Below are 17,482 nucleotides of genomic sequence, written 5' to 3'. Positions count from 1 at the left end.
TAGGAACACTAAAAAATACAGAAATATAAAAATATTAGGAACACTAATTGTGATAGGCTTCTTTTTTCTTTTTGATTATTTCTTTGATTGTATCATCCCAGATCTTCAGTTTTTTTCCTTTTATTGAATTTTTTGGTCTTTCCTAAGCTTTCATTTGCTGCTGCATTTAGTATCATTTTTATATTAAGGTATTCTATTTCTTCATTTTGTTTTATCAAGATATTGGTTAATTCTTTGTTCATATAGCCATTGTACATTTGTGTCATTCAATAGTCTAGTTTTATAAACTTATGTTTAAAATTTTTTTTTCTGTTCTTGTTACTTGCAGCCATTTAGGTCGTAATCTTAATTTTTATTTTAACAAGTGGTCACTGCTTATTTCATATCCTCTGAACTCTAACATCTAGTGAAAATATTGATGTCTTTTCATTTAATATAAAATAATCTAATATTGATTTCCATCCTCTTGCTGCCCAAGTATATTTCTGTGTCTTTATGTTTATTGAAATTAGAAGAATTTCTAAATTACTACACAGGAATAAGATTCAAAGAAAGACTCTTATTATTTTTAAATAAAATTTATTCAACTGGTATTCCCCCAATAGAATGGAAATAAAAGCAATTGTGATTCCTATCTTAAAAAAAGGTAATAGAGATGACCCTAAAAACTATAGAGGTATCAGTATACTAAATTCCTGTTACAAAATATATAGCAGAATTTTAAATAGCAAACTAACGAAATATTCGTTAGTTTTCAAAATTTGAACAAACATTATCATGAGCCCTTCAGTAAGATTCCATCACTGCATCCAAAGAGGGCTGACTATAGGATCCTGCCTTTCAGCTCAGTCTGCATGCACGTGCTTAGTTATATTTCCTTGTACCCATTAAGATGCCTTGGTCGCCAAGGCATCTTCAAGGAAAGTCATTATCTCTAGATGTGTTTTCTCCACTAAACATCAACATGAGTGATAATCAAGTTCAATCATGCATATCATATTAAAATACTTCAGTATTGCATGCTACCAATAAATGAAACTTTCCATTGCAAAGAGGAAGGAATAAATTAAGGATCAATTAATATGCACTGGGAGGAAGGAGGGGAATGAACCCAACAACTGTGCACGATTTTGGTGTGAGTTAAGTTCAAGAAGCTATAGTTAACCATCTGGATGTCTTCTGGGGTATTTATTTCCTGAGAATGGAGTGGCAGGAGTAATCTTTTCCTCTAAATATGTTACAGTGAATTTCTCTCTAAATTCACTAGTCCCTAGGGGTTTACTGCTAGTACCTAACATATTAATTTCATATGCTAAAGGTTGAACCCTAAAGCAATTCAGTCCTTATATGGTCCATAAGACAGCAGAATGTAAGATCAGCACTGTAAAAGAAAAAACAGAGAAAGAGAGAGAGCTTTGACTGGTTAAAAAAAGTTGTAACACTTTAATGGATCTAAATAAAGAAATTTGTGAAAACTCAATACTACAGATTCTATTGGTGCATGGGTAACTTAAGGCCATACGGCACCATGTCTAACCATTCAAGCAATATCCAAGATATAAAAATGAAATAAAATATTCTGCAACAGAAAGCAAAATAATTAAATATAGTGAGATAAAATTATATCAAGAGAATTCCTCAAAAAATTGAAAACTGCACAGAACCATATCTGTAATCACAGAGAATTCCAAGCATATGTATGCTGCACAGCTGGAGTAACAAAAGCAATAAATAATATGATGCATTCTCCACCCAAGTGGCAGCACAATGTCAGATAACGATACATAGTAAAATAAATGTAGTAGTGCATGTTACGCATGCGAGTCATCAGCCTTCACTAAAAGAGAATGTAGAAGTTGACTTGCGTGGAGCCTCTATTTAATTTCAGGCTTTATCTCAGCTAAATTATTGACAGTCTCTTCCTGCCACTGATGGATTAATTTTTCTTTTATTGGCAAACTGTAGTCTGTATAGGGAACTGAAAAACAATAAATGAAGCCCAAGCTAACCTAAAAGCTGTAATTTGATCTCCTTGTTGATTGCAGGCAATATTATCTATGGTAATGCTGAAAATTTTCTTTAACTCGCATACGAAAGTGGGATTTGGTGTATTACACATGTATCTTCATGTGTAACATATTAAGCTTGTTTTAGCTACAGATGCCTTGAAAGAGGGAAAGTTATTTCATGGCCACACTGTATGTGTTGGAAAAAAGTCACTGCTTGCTAGATACACATCTACTGGACAGTGAATTAGAAACTTTTATTTAATACTGTGTTAGAGCTCCTTTATCTCAAATTACAGCACGTGCAGTTTGGCATAGATCCCACAAGGTGTTGGAATGCATCCACAACATACCAGGCATTCACCAGACACTCCCTTAACTGGCTTGGATGTGATGGAAGAGGATCTGTTTTTCTAACATGCCCCATACATTCTCAATGGTGTACAGATCCGGGCTTTGTGGTGGCTGGGGAAGATGATGGAAGTCGCAGTCATGAGCACTTAACCACTGCTGAACAATTTTTGTACGATGGGCAGTAGTACTGTCGTACATGAAACAACCTTCTGGATAAAAAAATCAACACTGTAAGATGGACTTGATTAGCAAAGCAACAACGTTCAGATATTCCTTGGATGACACTTGACCTTCCAGCAATATCATATAATCCAATCCTTTCCCCAACCGAACATGCTCCACACCTTGACACCACCTCAAAGGCCTTGAGCTGTGTTTACAAGGCAAGTTGGGTTTCGTTGTTATAGGGTTCCCACCAAACTCTCTACCTACCATCGGTACAGAACAAGGTGTACTGCGACTTCTCAGATCTCCACTTTTTTTCCAATCTTACAGTGTTCAGTCACAGACACCGTGTAAGTGACATTTACGTACAGCTGCATAAAGGTTTCTAAAGTCGGTGGCTGGTATGTGTACTACAGAATACAAGCATTGTCAAATTTCCAAGATGTCACAGACACTAGTTACAGTAATAGAAAGGTACATGTATTTTTCTATGAATACAGAAGTTGCTACACAGTAGGGATTCTATTATAAAGTAGTGAATCCATGGAACATGGTAGGGATATGCCATAATGGATATCCCTATGGCACCTTGCATGCAAGATTAAAAGTTTTAAGTCCCTTCTTAACAAATGGCTGATTGTAAATCTCTAGCCCTTTCAAATAGAAATTAAGATGTTTTCCTCTTTTCTTTGTTTGGGAATCAAAATTTTAGGAGAACATAAAACTGTTGCTGGTGTTCAAGCAAAGCTCTGCTGAGTGCCTGTAATCTTGAGATCAGCAAATACACATCCAGTGCATTCAAAGATTGATGATTTTATGAATTATTAATATATGGTACTCTTGGGCTGGTTGTGTGGGTTATAAATAGTGCAAACTGGATTCACAATTCATTTTGGCTTTGATGTCTAGCATAATGTAAATTATGCCTGAGCACATTAAGAGCTATAAGGTTTACCATGGTGGGATTTACAATACAATGTTGTCGTGATAGCCTATGTGGTGCATGTGCATTCCTTACTATTAAACATAGATGTGCTGTGTATTTGTATTCACACACCTTCATAATTTTTAGTATGTGTGCGTGTGTGCGCGCGCGTGCTGGGCAGGGGCGTGCCAGTAGTGTCCGATGCCTGTGTGCAAAACTTTAGTTGGCACCCCTATACCCCTCCCCCCAATAAGAAAACACTTTATAAAAACATTATTTTTAATATTTGATGCCAATAAAGTGAGTATTTCATTTTGAATTTTATCTCCTAAATAGGAGGGCATGTTTTTAAAGTCAGGATCATTAGCTACACATCGCGTGTGTTCCGACATAAAAGGATAAAACTTTTCTAACATCTCAATGCATTTTAAAAAATTGCCATTGTTGCAATCGTAAAGTTTATTACTTTTACCACAAAGAGCTAGATTTTGTTTGCCTAAAAACTGTACTACAAAAATTATTCTTTTTATAACTTCATACCAACATTTCCCTTCATTATCTAAAACTGTTTGTTGCAAATGATCAATACAAGTTTTATTTTTTAAGGATGTAATTAATTCTGTTCATTTTTTGTAATTGTTCAAATCATTTAAATTTTTCTCATGACAATTCAGGTACATTGCAAGACATTGCCTATATTCTCCTGATAACAGCAGAATACGGAATAAAGTTAAAAACTGCAGCAGATTTTCTTATATATGTTTAGAGCAAATGAGAGTGCGAACAAGATTAAACAAATTTCAAACGAGCGTCATCCTGTAAACAGTAAACTTACGCAAGTTCAAGTTTTTACTTGTTTACGCTAAACTACTTGTTAGAACTAGGATCAGAATGAAATAAGGTCTTAAGGAATAATAACAAATAAGTGATTATAAATAATTTGTTTAAGACAAATCTATAAAATATAATTAAAATTTAAACAAAAATGTAATTTATTTTGATATAATTAATGAATAATATTTTTTTAAAGTATTTCCTCCTCACCGGAAATCTTTGGCGCCTGTGTGCGTTGCACACATTGCCGGTGCACCCCTGGTGCTGGGGTAGATTACATTCATTAAAAATAAAAAATAAAAGAAATAAAAAAAAAACAGAGTGGAAAAAGTGAACCTATGCATAAAACTGATCTAGAGGCAAAAATGAAAATTATAAATATGATTCATCCATAACATAATGATCCTGTAAGATATCATGACAAAAGATTTTAGCTAATGCCGGTAAAGATGTTTTTAGTGTCAATGTGAAGGCAGACAAAACAACTGGAGAATGGAGACTAATGTCTCATGGTCTTAAAAGTCCAAAGAGAAATAGATGGCCAATTTATCCTACTACAAAGGCACTTAATGAAGAGAAGAAAGAAGCCAAGGTCTTATACTGAAGCTTGAACGACCAAATTAAACATTTTTTTCTACTTTCTCATACAATTTATATTTAGTAATATAACTTTGCATTAATAATTACATAATGAAATCTAATTTTTATGTGCATTCCAAATGAAATTAAATAAAAATAACCTTTAAAATATGTTAAATGTACTACTGTATACATGTACTGTAAATGTGTAAGCAATAGGATATGATTAATGCATGAAGGATTAAATATGACTTACATAAAATTTGAGAAACACAACTCAAATTGAGGCTGTATATTTCCATGTTCAAATTTCTGTAGCTGCTGATATGATTCATGTCAAAGTTTCTGGAGCAAAAAACCACATAGAAACAGGATTGCAAATAAATAATTTACTGAGTAAAATTAATTATTTACAGCAGACATTTTGTTAGCATTACCAGAGTCATTTTAACAATGCACAGTCACATGATTGAAGGGCTACAGTGGCACTTTTCGTGGCAATTTCTGTTATTAATGCTAACTGGAAGACAGGAGTGCCTCAAAATCTATGCAAGTTCACACCATCTGTTCAGTTGCAGTTAACCAGGTTCACTACTTCCAAGACACTCTCCAATTTAAACTGGGATTTGCGATGAGCCTGCTTTTTGGTTGTCCATACTGGATTCCACACTGGAAGAGGATACTGTAGACACTTGAGGAGGTGGAAATTTTATTGTGAGGTCTGCATATAATTCTGATTGTGTGTTGTTTCAGGAGGGAGCCCAGTTCATCTGCCGTACCTTTGATGTAGGGCAAACATATGATGTGTGTGTGTGCATCTGTTTGGGGAAGTGGAGGGAGTTTCTGTTTTATCCATTTTGTTGGAATGATGTAAGCAGAGCTTTTTATTCCAGGTGCAGTGCTAGTCCCAAGCATGAAATTTACTCTGCCATAGAGGCTAAAGTTTTGAAAATTTCAAGTTTCTGGACAAGAAGGCAATGTGAGGTGGCACACAGGTATCATTTGCCTGTGGCTTATGGTACTATGTACATGACCAGACAAATTAGACCAGTCTGCTTGTCTAATTTGGAATGAGGAATTTCATTTTAATTGTGATGTAATATCTATAACTTATTACTCAATCTTTTGTCATATAGGTCTATATTTCTGTAATAATCTAATAATTTAGCTGTTCCTTGTCTTTCATCACCCGTTATGTGTCATGTTTTGTTTCACTTCAGATGTGTTCATTCTTTTCATGGATCTTCTTTATGTAGTGCACTTGCATTTATTTATTTATTTATTTATTATTATTATAGAGGATGCTCCTGTAGGATCATGGTAGGATTCTGATGCCATAATTATGATAATTAATGCGCTTCAAAGAGAGGAAGGTGAAAGCAAAGCATTCTGGTATTAATTCTATAATTGTGAAATGTGAAATTTGTGTTTCTTTTGATGTTTTCTTTACCGAGAATGTATTGGCTTGAGAGCACATTGCACTTTATGTTATGGTTATAAGTTTCCTATTACTTTCTGATATGAAATATTCTGTCCTGCTTTTGTCTCATCTCATCTTGTCTTGAATTTGGCATGTTTGGGAGAAGGCTGTATTCTCTAACTTGCTGTTCATACATTTAGACTTTTTTTATTTTGTTTGTTTGTGTGTATGTTATACAGGCTATGTTTTCCTGCTCTTTAATGTCATACAAGACAATTGTCGTAAAGTCACAACAGGTAGTCTGAGGATGCTTATATTTCAGAGATCTTGATGAATTCAGGATGTTAAACCCTATAGGCAGCTTATAATCGTTCTGCTTTTACATAGTTTAGTTTAGGTGTGTCAAAGGTAAGGATGACCATCCTGGTTGGAACAATATTACCATCCCTATGTATTAGGATCACCTAATAAAATGTCATTCCTTGGTCTTTGGTTCATATTTCCTCTTCAAGTAGTCAAGATAATTCCTTTCGGAAATCACTCTTCTAGAATGACTTGAGCATTTTATAGGGGAGTCATTGCTGTAACTGGCATTCCCTACCCATTCATGGATAGGGAATACCAGTTACAGCAACTTCTTTATTGGCCATTCATTTGTTGAAAACATATGCGAGCCTGTGTCTGTTCCTTACTTGTGTCAATAAATGATTTATCACGTTTCTATTATTAGCTAGGCCTTGCGTGGATCTTTTGTTACACTTAGAAATGAAAGAGTATGTTTAAAGGGATTTCAGATTCAGTGTGCAAGTGATTCCTATCCACCACAAGCAGATACCCACTATGAATACATGCATACGAAAGTTAAATGCTAAGGTTACTCCAGATAGTATACAAGAACTGCAGCAAGCCATATCCAAGGGCCTGCAGGCTAGTCTACTCGGAAGGGCTCCTCATCTGGACTACCTGTTTTGAATGTGCACTAGTCACAATGCAGTAGAAAATTGGATTCTGGTGTCTGTAAAAGGAAAGCAAGAAAAATTCAAAGTCTTCAGATGAATTGCAAAGAAGATGCTTTTGTGAGATCAGATATAAGAACATTTAAATGCAGACAAATGTTTTGATAAAGTATGGAGTTTCAAAAATGTAACAGTAAAATATAGCTAATAAAAATTTCAAAAGTTCAGTTGAAACTAGGTTCAAATAAAAGATATTTAAAAAAATATTTCGAGCATAACAGTTTGTAATATGAGCTGATTAAATATTCATTTCATGTACATTTATTTAGAATGCTTCTGTTTATTAATGATGCAGTGAGTAAAGAACAGAGTGAAAGTTTATATTCTGAAAAGATTTTACCAGTATATAAAAGACAGAAAGGGACAGTAGAGATCAGTAGCATGATGGTGGATTTAATGTTTAACAAAAGAAACTAGTGGTGTGTTATGGAAGAAAGAGACTGCAAAACAATAGTTGAAAACAAATTGGATCAGAAACAAATATTTACAGTTTTAAAAATAATGTTTATTTGGTTGTCAGGTATAAATAAATAAATTTGAGAAAACAAAGAAAGATCTTATTCATATTTTTCTCATCTGTGAATTTTATGCCGTTTAAAAAATATTTTTTTTTAAACAGCATAACAAACATAAGCATAAGTTATTTTAATGTCAACCCTATTCAACATTTAAATTTCTACAATTATGAAACAGTAAACAAACATCAGTGAATGATAACTCCTAAAAAAATTACCTTTGTGCGGCACTTGATGAAAAAGTTGTATTTATAGTGATGCAAACAACTGTACAATGAAACAGTGTCAGCACATCTGCTGCACACTGTAAATTGAGTGTTTAGGGACTGAGGACTGCCTCCTGGTCCAAGAGTAGTAGTGTCATATGGTTGCCCATAAAACTGGACTAATCGATTTCCACTTATCTGGGTACATAACTATAATATATATTTAAAAAAAATATATATAAAAAAATTATATATATATATATATATATAGACACACACAGAGAGAGAGTTTATAATTATATGATAATAATGATAATCTAAAAGAAAAACAACTTAGATAACAATCTTTATTGATTAAATATTTTAGTTACCTGCAAATTTATTAATAGAATAAATTTTTGGTTACTACTGAAATCAAATGGTAATTTGATTTCAATAGTAACCAAAAATATGGCTTTATTGAGGTCTCTCCAGGCATATTATTATTATAACATCTGTATGAATCTTCTATTATACCACAATAAAATATAGCCAAACATTGCTTAAAGAAGAAACAGATATGTGTTCAGAACATCTTGTTAAACAAGAGTTAATAACAAAGAATTAACAAGGATACATTCTTATATGCAAAAATAAATATGATTCAAGAAAAAAAAAATATTCAAAATAAAAAGATACACCAAAATCTAATAAAATCAATGAAGAATACTTATTGCAATAATAAATTTGGTTTAATACTTTATCCAAGTGTGTGCAAACAAAGTTTGCACCTGAAATTATCTTCAGGACTGGAGTAAAGTGGTACAACACCAAGCAACTCCTTGCAAAGGTGGAGCAAGATACCAACACTCTTATCTCAGTATCTCCCATAATGCAAAACACATCTCCTTGCGGATATGTATAATGTTATGCATTAAGGGAAGGGCCACTACCCAGACTAGTTTCGACCTTTATTAAGGTCTCTTCAGTGGGAGCCAGGCCCAATTGAAGCTACCAAGGCAGAAGCATTAGCAAGGTCATCTCCTTCTATAGGAGCTGCCAAATGGTGTGCCACCTTTTTATTAAATTACTCTGGATTCAGAGAAAGATGTTGAAAGTTTGTTTTTCACTTGGTCAGACTATCACTTTACCCCAGTCCTGAAGAAACTTTCAGGCACAAACTTCGTTTGCACACACTTGGATAAAGGATTAAACTAAATTTATTATAGTCTGACCAAGTGAAAAACAAACTTTCAACATCTTTCTATAAATCCAGAGTAATTTAATAAAAAGGTGGCACACCGTTTGGCAGCTCCTATAGGAAGAGATGACCTTGCTAATGCTTCTGCTTGGTATCTCCACTTGGGCCTGGCTCCCATTGAAGAGACCTCAATAAAGGTCGAAACTAGTCTGGCTGGTGGCCCTTCCCTTAATGCATAACATTATACATATCCGCAAGGAGATGTGTTTTGCATTATGAGAGATACTGAGATAGGAGTGTTGGTAGCTTGCTCCACCTTTGAAAGGAGTTGCACCACTTTACCCCAGTCCTGAAGATACTTTCAGGTGCAAACTTTGTTTGAACACACTTGGATAAAGGATTAAACTAAATTTATTATAGTCTGAACCAAGTGAAAAATAAATTTCAACATCTTTCTCTAAATCCAGAGTAATTTAATAAAAAGGTGGCACACCGTTTGGCAGCTCCTATAGGAGGAGATGACCTTGCTAATGCTTCTGCCTGGTATCTCCACTTGGTCCTGGTCCCACTGAAGAGACCTCAATAAAGGTCGAAACTAGTCTGGGTAGTGGCCCTTCCCTTAATGCATAACATTATACATATCTGCAAGGAGATGTATTTTGCATTATGGGAGATACTGAGATAGGAGTGTTGGTAGCTTGCTCCACCTTTGCAAGGAGTTGCCTGGTGTTGTACCACTTTACCCCAGTCCTGAAGATACTTTCAGGTGCAAACTTTGTTTGCACACACTTGGATAAAGGATTAAACTAAATTTATTATAGTCTGACCAAGAAAAATAAACTTTCAATGCTTATTGCATCTAAAAATTCAAAACTGTGTGATGATGGTAGCCATTCAAAGCCTCCAAATTGGAGGCTTTGAATGGCTACTGCACTGTTTAATCTCCAGAGTTAGTTTAATCTCCTTACCTCATCTTTCTTTGCTGAAGGTAAGACCCTCTATGTACACACTCAACATAATCTTAAGTAGGGAGCATGTATCTTATCTCTTTCATTGGAGGGTACAGTAATTAAAAAAACATTTCACAGGCCAGCTGCTAAACAGCACACTGTAGTTGCCTTTAATGCAAGAGATGTATTCAAAATATGCGTAATTCAGTACTAGTTTTCTCATGGAAATTAATGTAAGCTGGGGAAGGGGATATATTCTCAGATTGGGCAAAAACGACCATTGTAACATATTTTTTCCTTTTAAATATGAAAATTTTTTAAATTAATGTCATCTTTATAATAACTTATATTTCTGAGTGCATTTTTTATCACCACTTACTTAATGCTTTGAGGCATTTCTGTTTACTAGCTAAAGTGGCACTGCCATGAGATAAGAGCACAAAACCACCAGTTTCAAGTATGCAATTCCTGCTTTTCTTTTTTTGGGAATACATTTCTAATTTGTGGGGAAAAAAAAATGAAGTAGTAGTAGTAGTAGTAGTAGTAAGACTATTAGTATTTTTATATTACACAATCTCAAATTGACATAATTCAATTTTTGGGATCAATTAAGGGTCAAAGCTAGATAGGAGACCTCCACAGAACCTTTAATGAACGCAGAGAACTGACTGGGGCTTCTGCTCTAATGTCCAATCCTCACCTTCACCCGTTAGTAGGTATTCATGGACACTGAGCATGGTAATGAATCTGATGGCAGGGTGGAACTGTAAACATTACATTCTGACTTGCGCGTGTGTAAGGGGGGGGGGTGCTCAAGAGAATGGGCTAGTAATTTGGAATTTAGATGACCAAACAGTACACTATATTGTCTTAAATCAGAAACACAAACCTGATTCAATTTCATGACAGCTAGAGTACCACCTGGTAAACAAGGCGTGGCTGTTTACATTAGGGAACCATGGCAAAAAGTGAAAAGTCGCCTATTAGAACAAACTCCAAGTCACAGAAGTCAAGTGTTAAATACTATTTAACAATAAAGACCTTACTATATAACAATGGCGCAGCCGGTAGGATTAATTTAGACATAAAGATAGATTACAAATAACAATAGACAATATTACGATATAACAATGGCGCAGCCGACAGGATGTGATTAGGGCCCTAGAATTAAAGTTGACACATCCTTAATCACTGTAAGTTGGTTTTTGATATCATATCAGGCATTTATTGGAATAATTAGAATTTAAGAAGATTACATTGTGTTGAATTGTAAGACGAATGCAGATATGTCCCTACCTACAAGCTCAATGTTAGATGACTCAGAGTTTTTTAGAACAATTAATCCTCAACAGGTATTCCCTCAGTTTTCAGGTGATGAATCTGATGACGTGATTGCATTCTTCGAGTACATTGAGGAATTGAGAAGAATTGGTCGGTGGAGTGAATTCCAACTGCTCATTCTGCTATGCAGCAAGCTAGTTGGAAAGGCTAAGACCTATTTTCACTCCTCACCGGTTCTGAAAGACACCCGGAGTTATGTAAAATTTAAAGAAGTCCTTATTTCACAGTTCTCAAGGGTAAAGAACATGGGACCGAATCTGCAGAAGCTCCAAAGAATGGTACAGAAGGACAAAGAAAGCGTGTCCGATTACCATAACAGGCTGTTAGATCTTGCCAACACACTAAGTGTTTCGGACAATGACAGGCACCATCTAAACTGGGCCGTCTTCCAGCACTTTAGGGCAGGATTGAAACAAAATCTTAAGGAGACAGAATACGGAAAGGATATATCAAATCTTGAGGAATGTTTCCTTGCTGTAAAAGAAAAGGAACAGATGCTCAGAGACGTTTGTCCCACATCTAATGCCAGCTATGTTAACGTAATTAAAGAGGTGAATAATTCCGCTAGCGAGAATAGAACTGAGAAGGAATTTAGCACAAGCAAAGCAAAGACTAATGATCAAAAGGACAGTGAAAGAGAAATGTTAGTCAACGTTGATCAAATGACTGAAAATGAATTGAACATCCCAAAACAAGTAGGGCTATCAAACATGGAAGTACGTTCTATAATTAAGCAAGAAGTTGAATGACTTCAACAGTCCGTAATGGACCGTCCTGATGCTGTATTGAAACAGCTGGCGGCAGTCACAGATAAGACTTCAAGATCATCTATCCCTCAACCAGAGAAGACTAATGAATTAATTAGACTAGAAATAGAAAGACTTCAGCAGCCTATATTGAACCGTCTGGAAGAAGTAATGCAAAGGTTGGCGGCAGTATCAGAACGGAAACCCGAGGTGTCTTTACCTCAATCACAGAGAAATAACGAGCAAGGAGACAGAAGGGAGCCTCCTAGATGTTTTAATTGTAACAAGAGTGGGCATTTAGCTTGAAATTGTTTTAGTAATAGGAGACCCTCCATGAGAAATAATAGAAATGAGTCGAAGTTTGGGCAAACTCCTCATTATTATGAAGGTAGACAAAGAAATCATGAACAAGGAAGAAAAAAAAATGATAATCAAGGGCAAGATTCAGGGAACACATTGTGACGTATTGTTAGATACTGGTTCCCAGGCCTCTGTCATAATGGAAGATTATTTTCAAGGAATAAAATCCCTTGTATGGCGAGGCATTTCTAATCTAAGGAGACCGATCAAATTATCAGGGTTATCAACATCTAAAGTTTGTGCAACAAAAAGTGTTAGAGTAAAATTATACTTACCTGAGTTTAACATGTGTTTGGCAGGAGTTGTTGGTCCTCCCTAGGACATCTTGTCCACACGTTCAGATAATTTTAGGAACTAACTTTCTAGAAAGGTACAAGTTCTCTTGCAACTTCTCTAGAAATGAGAGAATCCTAATGGGAAATAAACGGTTCAGAAGAGGGAATGAAAAATTTAAAGTTAGAAATAGAAATGAGAGATCATGCCAACTGAAAGAGTTAATGAAGTGTCTCCAGATGTCCAGACTGATTCTGAATTAGCTTCAACTTCAGATGTGAACAGTCAATCTGAGACTTACCAAAAAGCAAGCGTAAAATTAGCAAATGACCAAGGTGTTACAGAAGAAAATTTAGGGGAGGATTGTCCGAAAACAATCGGGGTAAACTACATTGAGATAGCTAATAGAACTAGAAATTTCTATATAACAGACCGAGACGGAACAAGTACAGAAAACATGAAGTTATTATACAACATCAACGGCAGTTTGATTATGCAAACTTCCTCTGTTTTCTTTTTGTGCTTAGAAAAGCTATAAGTGGTTTGTTGTGTTGGAATTTAGCAATTGCTACAAAGAGTGCGCACTTACTAACTGTGCAAGCTTTATGAGTAAAAATAATGGAGAATAAACTGGTCCAAGACGTTAAAAAAAAAAGCACCGAATATATATCATGAGAATGAGCAAACTAAGTCATATCATGAGCCGAGATACTTACTAAGGCCCAGAAAGAATGGAAGGTTCATCCCCAGAGAATTGAGGGAGAGACAAAAGGAGTTATTCTAGAAAATTAGAAAACAATAATTTTGCAATAAGAGATGCTTAAAGAAAAATTTATCTTAAGAAAATTTTTTTTTGTAAGGGGAGACTTTTGTTAGATCCTGAATGGAGAGCTTTACAAGTAAATTCTTTATTCAGGATTTAACATGATACCTACTACTAATTAAGGAGATATCTGCACATCAGCTATAATTATGAAGTATTGTTTTATGTTTTGTAATAATGTGTAGTGCATGTGTGCCATATAGTGAGAATTATTGTTAGGTTATTTGTAATTCCCATGTAAGCTGTCTAGTACATTGTGATATTCTTAGAAAGTTATAAGTAGTAATCCGGAATAATCGCATGTAATCTGGACTAGTCGAGCGTAGCAATGGAGGCTATACCTACGCGGAAAAATGACGTCAGAGCGGCTACCTAGAATAATGTAACCTGACAGGTTAGGGAGAGTGTAGGATCACCCAAGAGGCATGAACGATGGGGTTCGTGGGTGAAACCCAAATCGAATAGAGGGTGCCCGAATAGGGCGAATAAAAGACGAAGCACGCCATTTTAGGGGCCTTTTGACCTTTTGATCTTCGGTTGCTGGATTAGAGTTTTAGGGGGAGCTGGTCGGAGGATTCGTGAGAGAGCGGTGGGCCAACTATGGTAATGACGGACGGCAGGTTCTTTTCTTGAGAATGCCTGAAGATTTTCAAGCAGAGCTAATCGCGATACGACGGCCTATGTGGAATTGAGCCTTAGCAGAATGTCCCATTGGAGAAAGTTTCCTGCGGAGCGGTAGACAGTACGCAACAGTCAGAAACGATTAGAAGAAAAAGCGTAGTACATCGCCAGGAGCAAAGACGGCTGAAGAATAGGCAGTAAGGTAATCCAGACCTACATGAGATGGCGGCATGAAATCTGAAAAGATCCGGTAATGCAAGAGTTTTTGTTCTATGTTAAAATTCGTTTAGAACAACAAGAAATTTGTGTGCATTGTAACTAAAGGACACTAGTATAGAACTTTTAATGAGAATTTGACTGAATTAATTAAGCCCTTGTGGAACAAAGAAGAGTTGTTAATAGGCAGTAATTTGTGAATGGCTAGGCTTGCTTAAAATGAAATTTAGAATTAAGATAATTATTGATAGAGTATTAATGAAAGTGTTCACTGCGTGTTCTGTGAATAACTTGTGAAAGGAATTATATAGTAGTAGTATTATGCCTAAACCTAATCTTATCCTTTCATAATTGAAGGATTTAACTTACTCAGATTCATTGCGATTTAGTATAACCCTTAACTTAGAGTGAATTTTGATCCATTGAGTATTTAAACTTACATAACTGTAAATGTTTTATGTTTTTCCAATAAACATGTTTTGTACCTTATACCTGAGTTTATGCCTGATTACGAATTCAAATCACCACTTATGAAATAGAACCTTTTTGGCGGGAAGGAGTTTAGATATAATTGCTTAAGTGAGATTCGGTCTACAACTGCTAACTGAATCTGCACAGCGCTAGCATGAGATAAAATAACTGTGTGTATCCCTTTAAAATTTAGAAATATTTCCCTGAACAAGAGTCTCTTCTGTTATAGGATATTGGCTGGCGCAGCAAAATATAAATTTTGCCAATATCCGAAGAGGAGATAGATCTGAATTAATATCTTAAGGGCACGACAGTAGATTAGAAGGAGGGTTATTATAGAGGTAGAATAAGATATAATCTAGGGTAAGCAGCGACATAACAATAGAGCAGCCGGTAGGATTTTGATTGTGTAAGGTTTTAAGTTAGCAAAAGGATCGATTCAAGAAGCAGTAAATTAATGTATAATAAGATTAAACTGACGATTTAACAATAGAAATTACTATTTAACACAAGACAGACACCATTGACATAAGAAGTATCAACAGAAAAGAAGTGGCAGAAGAACTAGAGAAATACTACTCCTTTAGCCTCTTTCCATCCACTGCAGGGGCTATAGGTGTAATAGAAGCTCTATATTTTTGTATTGTAAACGTTTCTCTCTATTTTTTGTATTGTAAACTTTTAATCTATATATTGGCCGCTTTATATTATTATTACTTTATAGTAGTGCTCTTTCGTAATCTTTAAACCTTATATGTCAGCCTTAAGTATTCAATCTCTCCCTTTATCCCTTCTATGTATCTATGATATATTCTTTTATGCAAAAACTCCTTTTCTACCTTCTGCACTTCCCTTCTTATTCCTAGGGATACTGGAAATTTATTTGTTAAGACTGCACCACCAGTGTCTTTTTTCTGGCAATAAGATGTGGTATGTCTAGCAGTTTTCACTTAAACATAAATTCCCTCCGATCAATTATTGTTTACAGTCATGGTCTACATATTGTCCTTTCTAAATCTCTCCTGGGTTCCCGCTAACAGGCTCTTGTTTATTTTGGAATAGTGCATTGAAAAATTAAAGATCCGGCAGCACTCCAATGACATTGAATAAACATTTATTTACAACAATAAAACAATTTACACTATAATTCCGATAGGGAGAAATACTCCGTCTAACTCTTAGTTAAGAAAAAATGTTAAAATACCTTTGCAATTCATAATCATCATAACACATGAATATTCATTCCTTTCCAACACTAAGTTAAATTCCTAGCCAATTATACTGCTAACAAATTGTTATTCTTTAACTATTACATACATGTTCTCCAATCACTATCAAGCATTAAAATTCATTCTTAAACACTGCTCAATTTCAGCACCTTACACTTGACAGTCTACTAATAAAGTTCTCCTATGTTTCACATAAATGAATGAAAAGATTAACTCGCATTAGCTCTGCTACCCTCGGTGCGCACTTATAATTTGGCTTTGTGTTGGAATCCTGAGTTTGTCCTCCGTATCAGGTTTTGAATTCCTTCCTATGGATCCTTGGACACCGGCATCACATCATCGACACCGACAGCTACTGGAACGCTATTTTTCCGGCACTCATAAGCTCGGGCGAAGAGGTTTGGTGTTCGGGTAACTGTGCAGTCCTTTCCAGCTCAAAGGTTTGCTCCTCAGACAATAGCTTCTGGCGAAAATGTCATCAGATCTAGACTCTGCCTGACGGACCAGCCTGTGTCATCCTCCTTGGACTTCTGGTGACTTTTTGTCCAAAAGGTCGCATCATCAATAGTTGACATCCGATGTTCGATCCTCTGGCCAACTCCTTTTATTCATCCTCTTTCGGATCCCTGCATGAAGGTTTGGGACCCTGAATATTTCGGTGCTATTGCTTGATCTTTCACTAGCACCGACCCCTTCTTTGTTCTCCTACGTGCACTCCTTTAATCCTATCTTGTCGGGCAGCGGACACTTGTCTGAACCTTGCCGATCTCTTTGAGACTGACCTTGAAGATGTTTATACGCAGAGTTCATAAACAACTTCTCATGCCCTTATATAGAGCTATTATACAAAGTTCTGGTGGCAAAGCATTGCCTTTGTTTTTGATATTCTAGAAATTTCTTTGTTAAAGCAGTAAATTCCCAGCCAATTATATTCCTATTTATTTACATTAACATTTAGCATTAAATATATAGAGACATACAAGGTTATTTTTGCAACAATCTCATGGGACTTGTCTGTTTTTAGCCAAAAATATTATGTGAACATAATTGGTTTACTGAGAAAAAGAAGAATAAAACAGGTGAGACCCTGCTAAATAATACATATAGTATCTTATATTTGGATAAACTAATCACAGTTTAATTAGACACAGCATTCAACACCAAATATGGACAAGCATTTTGAGGTAGCAGACAATTTCAAGTAGAATATGTGGACAAATTTCAAAATGGAGAATTAAACAATGTAATTTAT

At 35.3% G+C, this 17,482-nt stretch overlaps 1 protein-coding gene across 1 annotated transcript in view; it reads right to left on the bottom strand.

Moving 5' to 3' along the window:
* Positions 1–17,482, bottom strand: part of LOC150092853 (uncharacterized) — a 219,925-nt gene that overhangs the window by 30,262 nt on the left and 172,181 nt on the right. The window contains exon 8 of the mRNA XM_090414300.1: positions 8,033–8,230. Within this exon, the coding sequence (XP_090270426.1) occupies positions 8,033–8,230 (198 nt within the window). The remainder of the gene's footprint in view (positions 1–8,032; positions 8,231–17,482) is intronic.

Source organism: Typopeltis vanoorti, chromosome 25, assembly GCF_054136105.1.
Source record: "Typopeltis vanoorti isolate ZY-2024b chromosome 25, IOZ_Tvanoo_1.0, whole genome shotgun sequence".
NCBI lineage: Eukaryota > Metazoa > Arthropoda > Arachnida > Uropygi > Thelyphonidae > Typopeltis > Typopeltis vanoorti.
The sequence above is the reverse complement of the archived record's forward strand: the minus strand, read 5'-3'. Positions and strand labels throughout refer to the sequence as shown.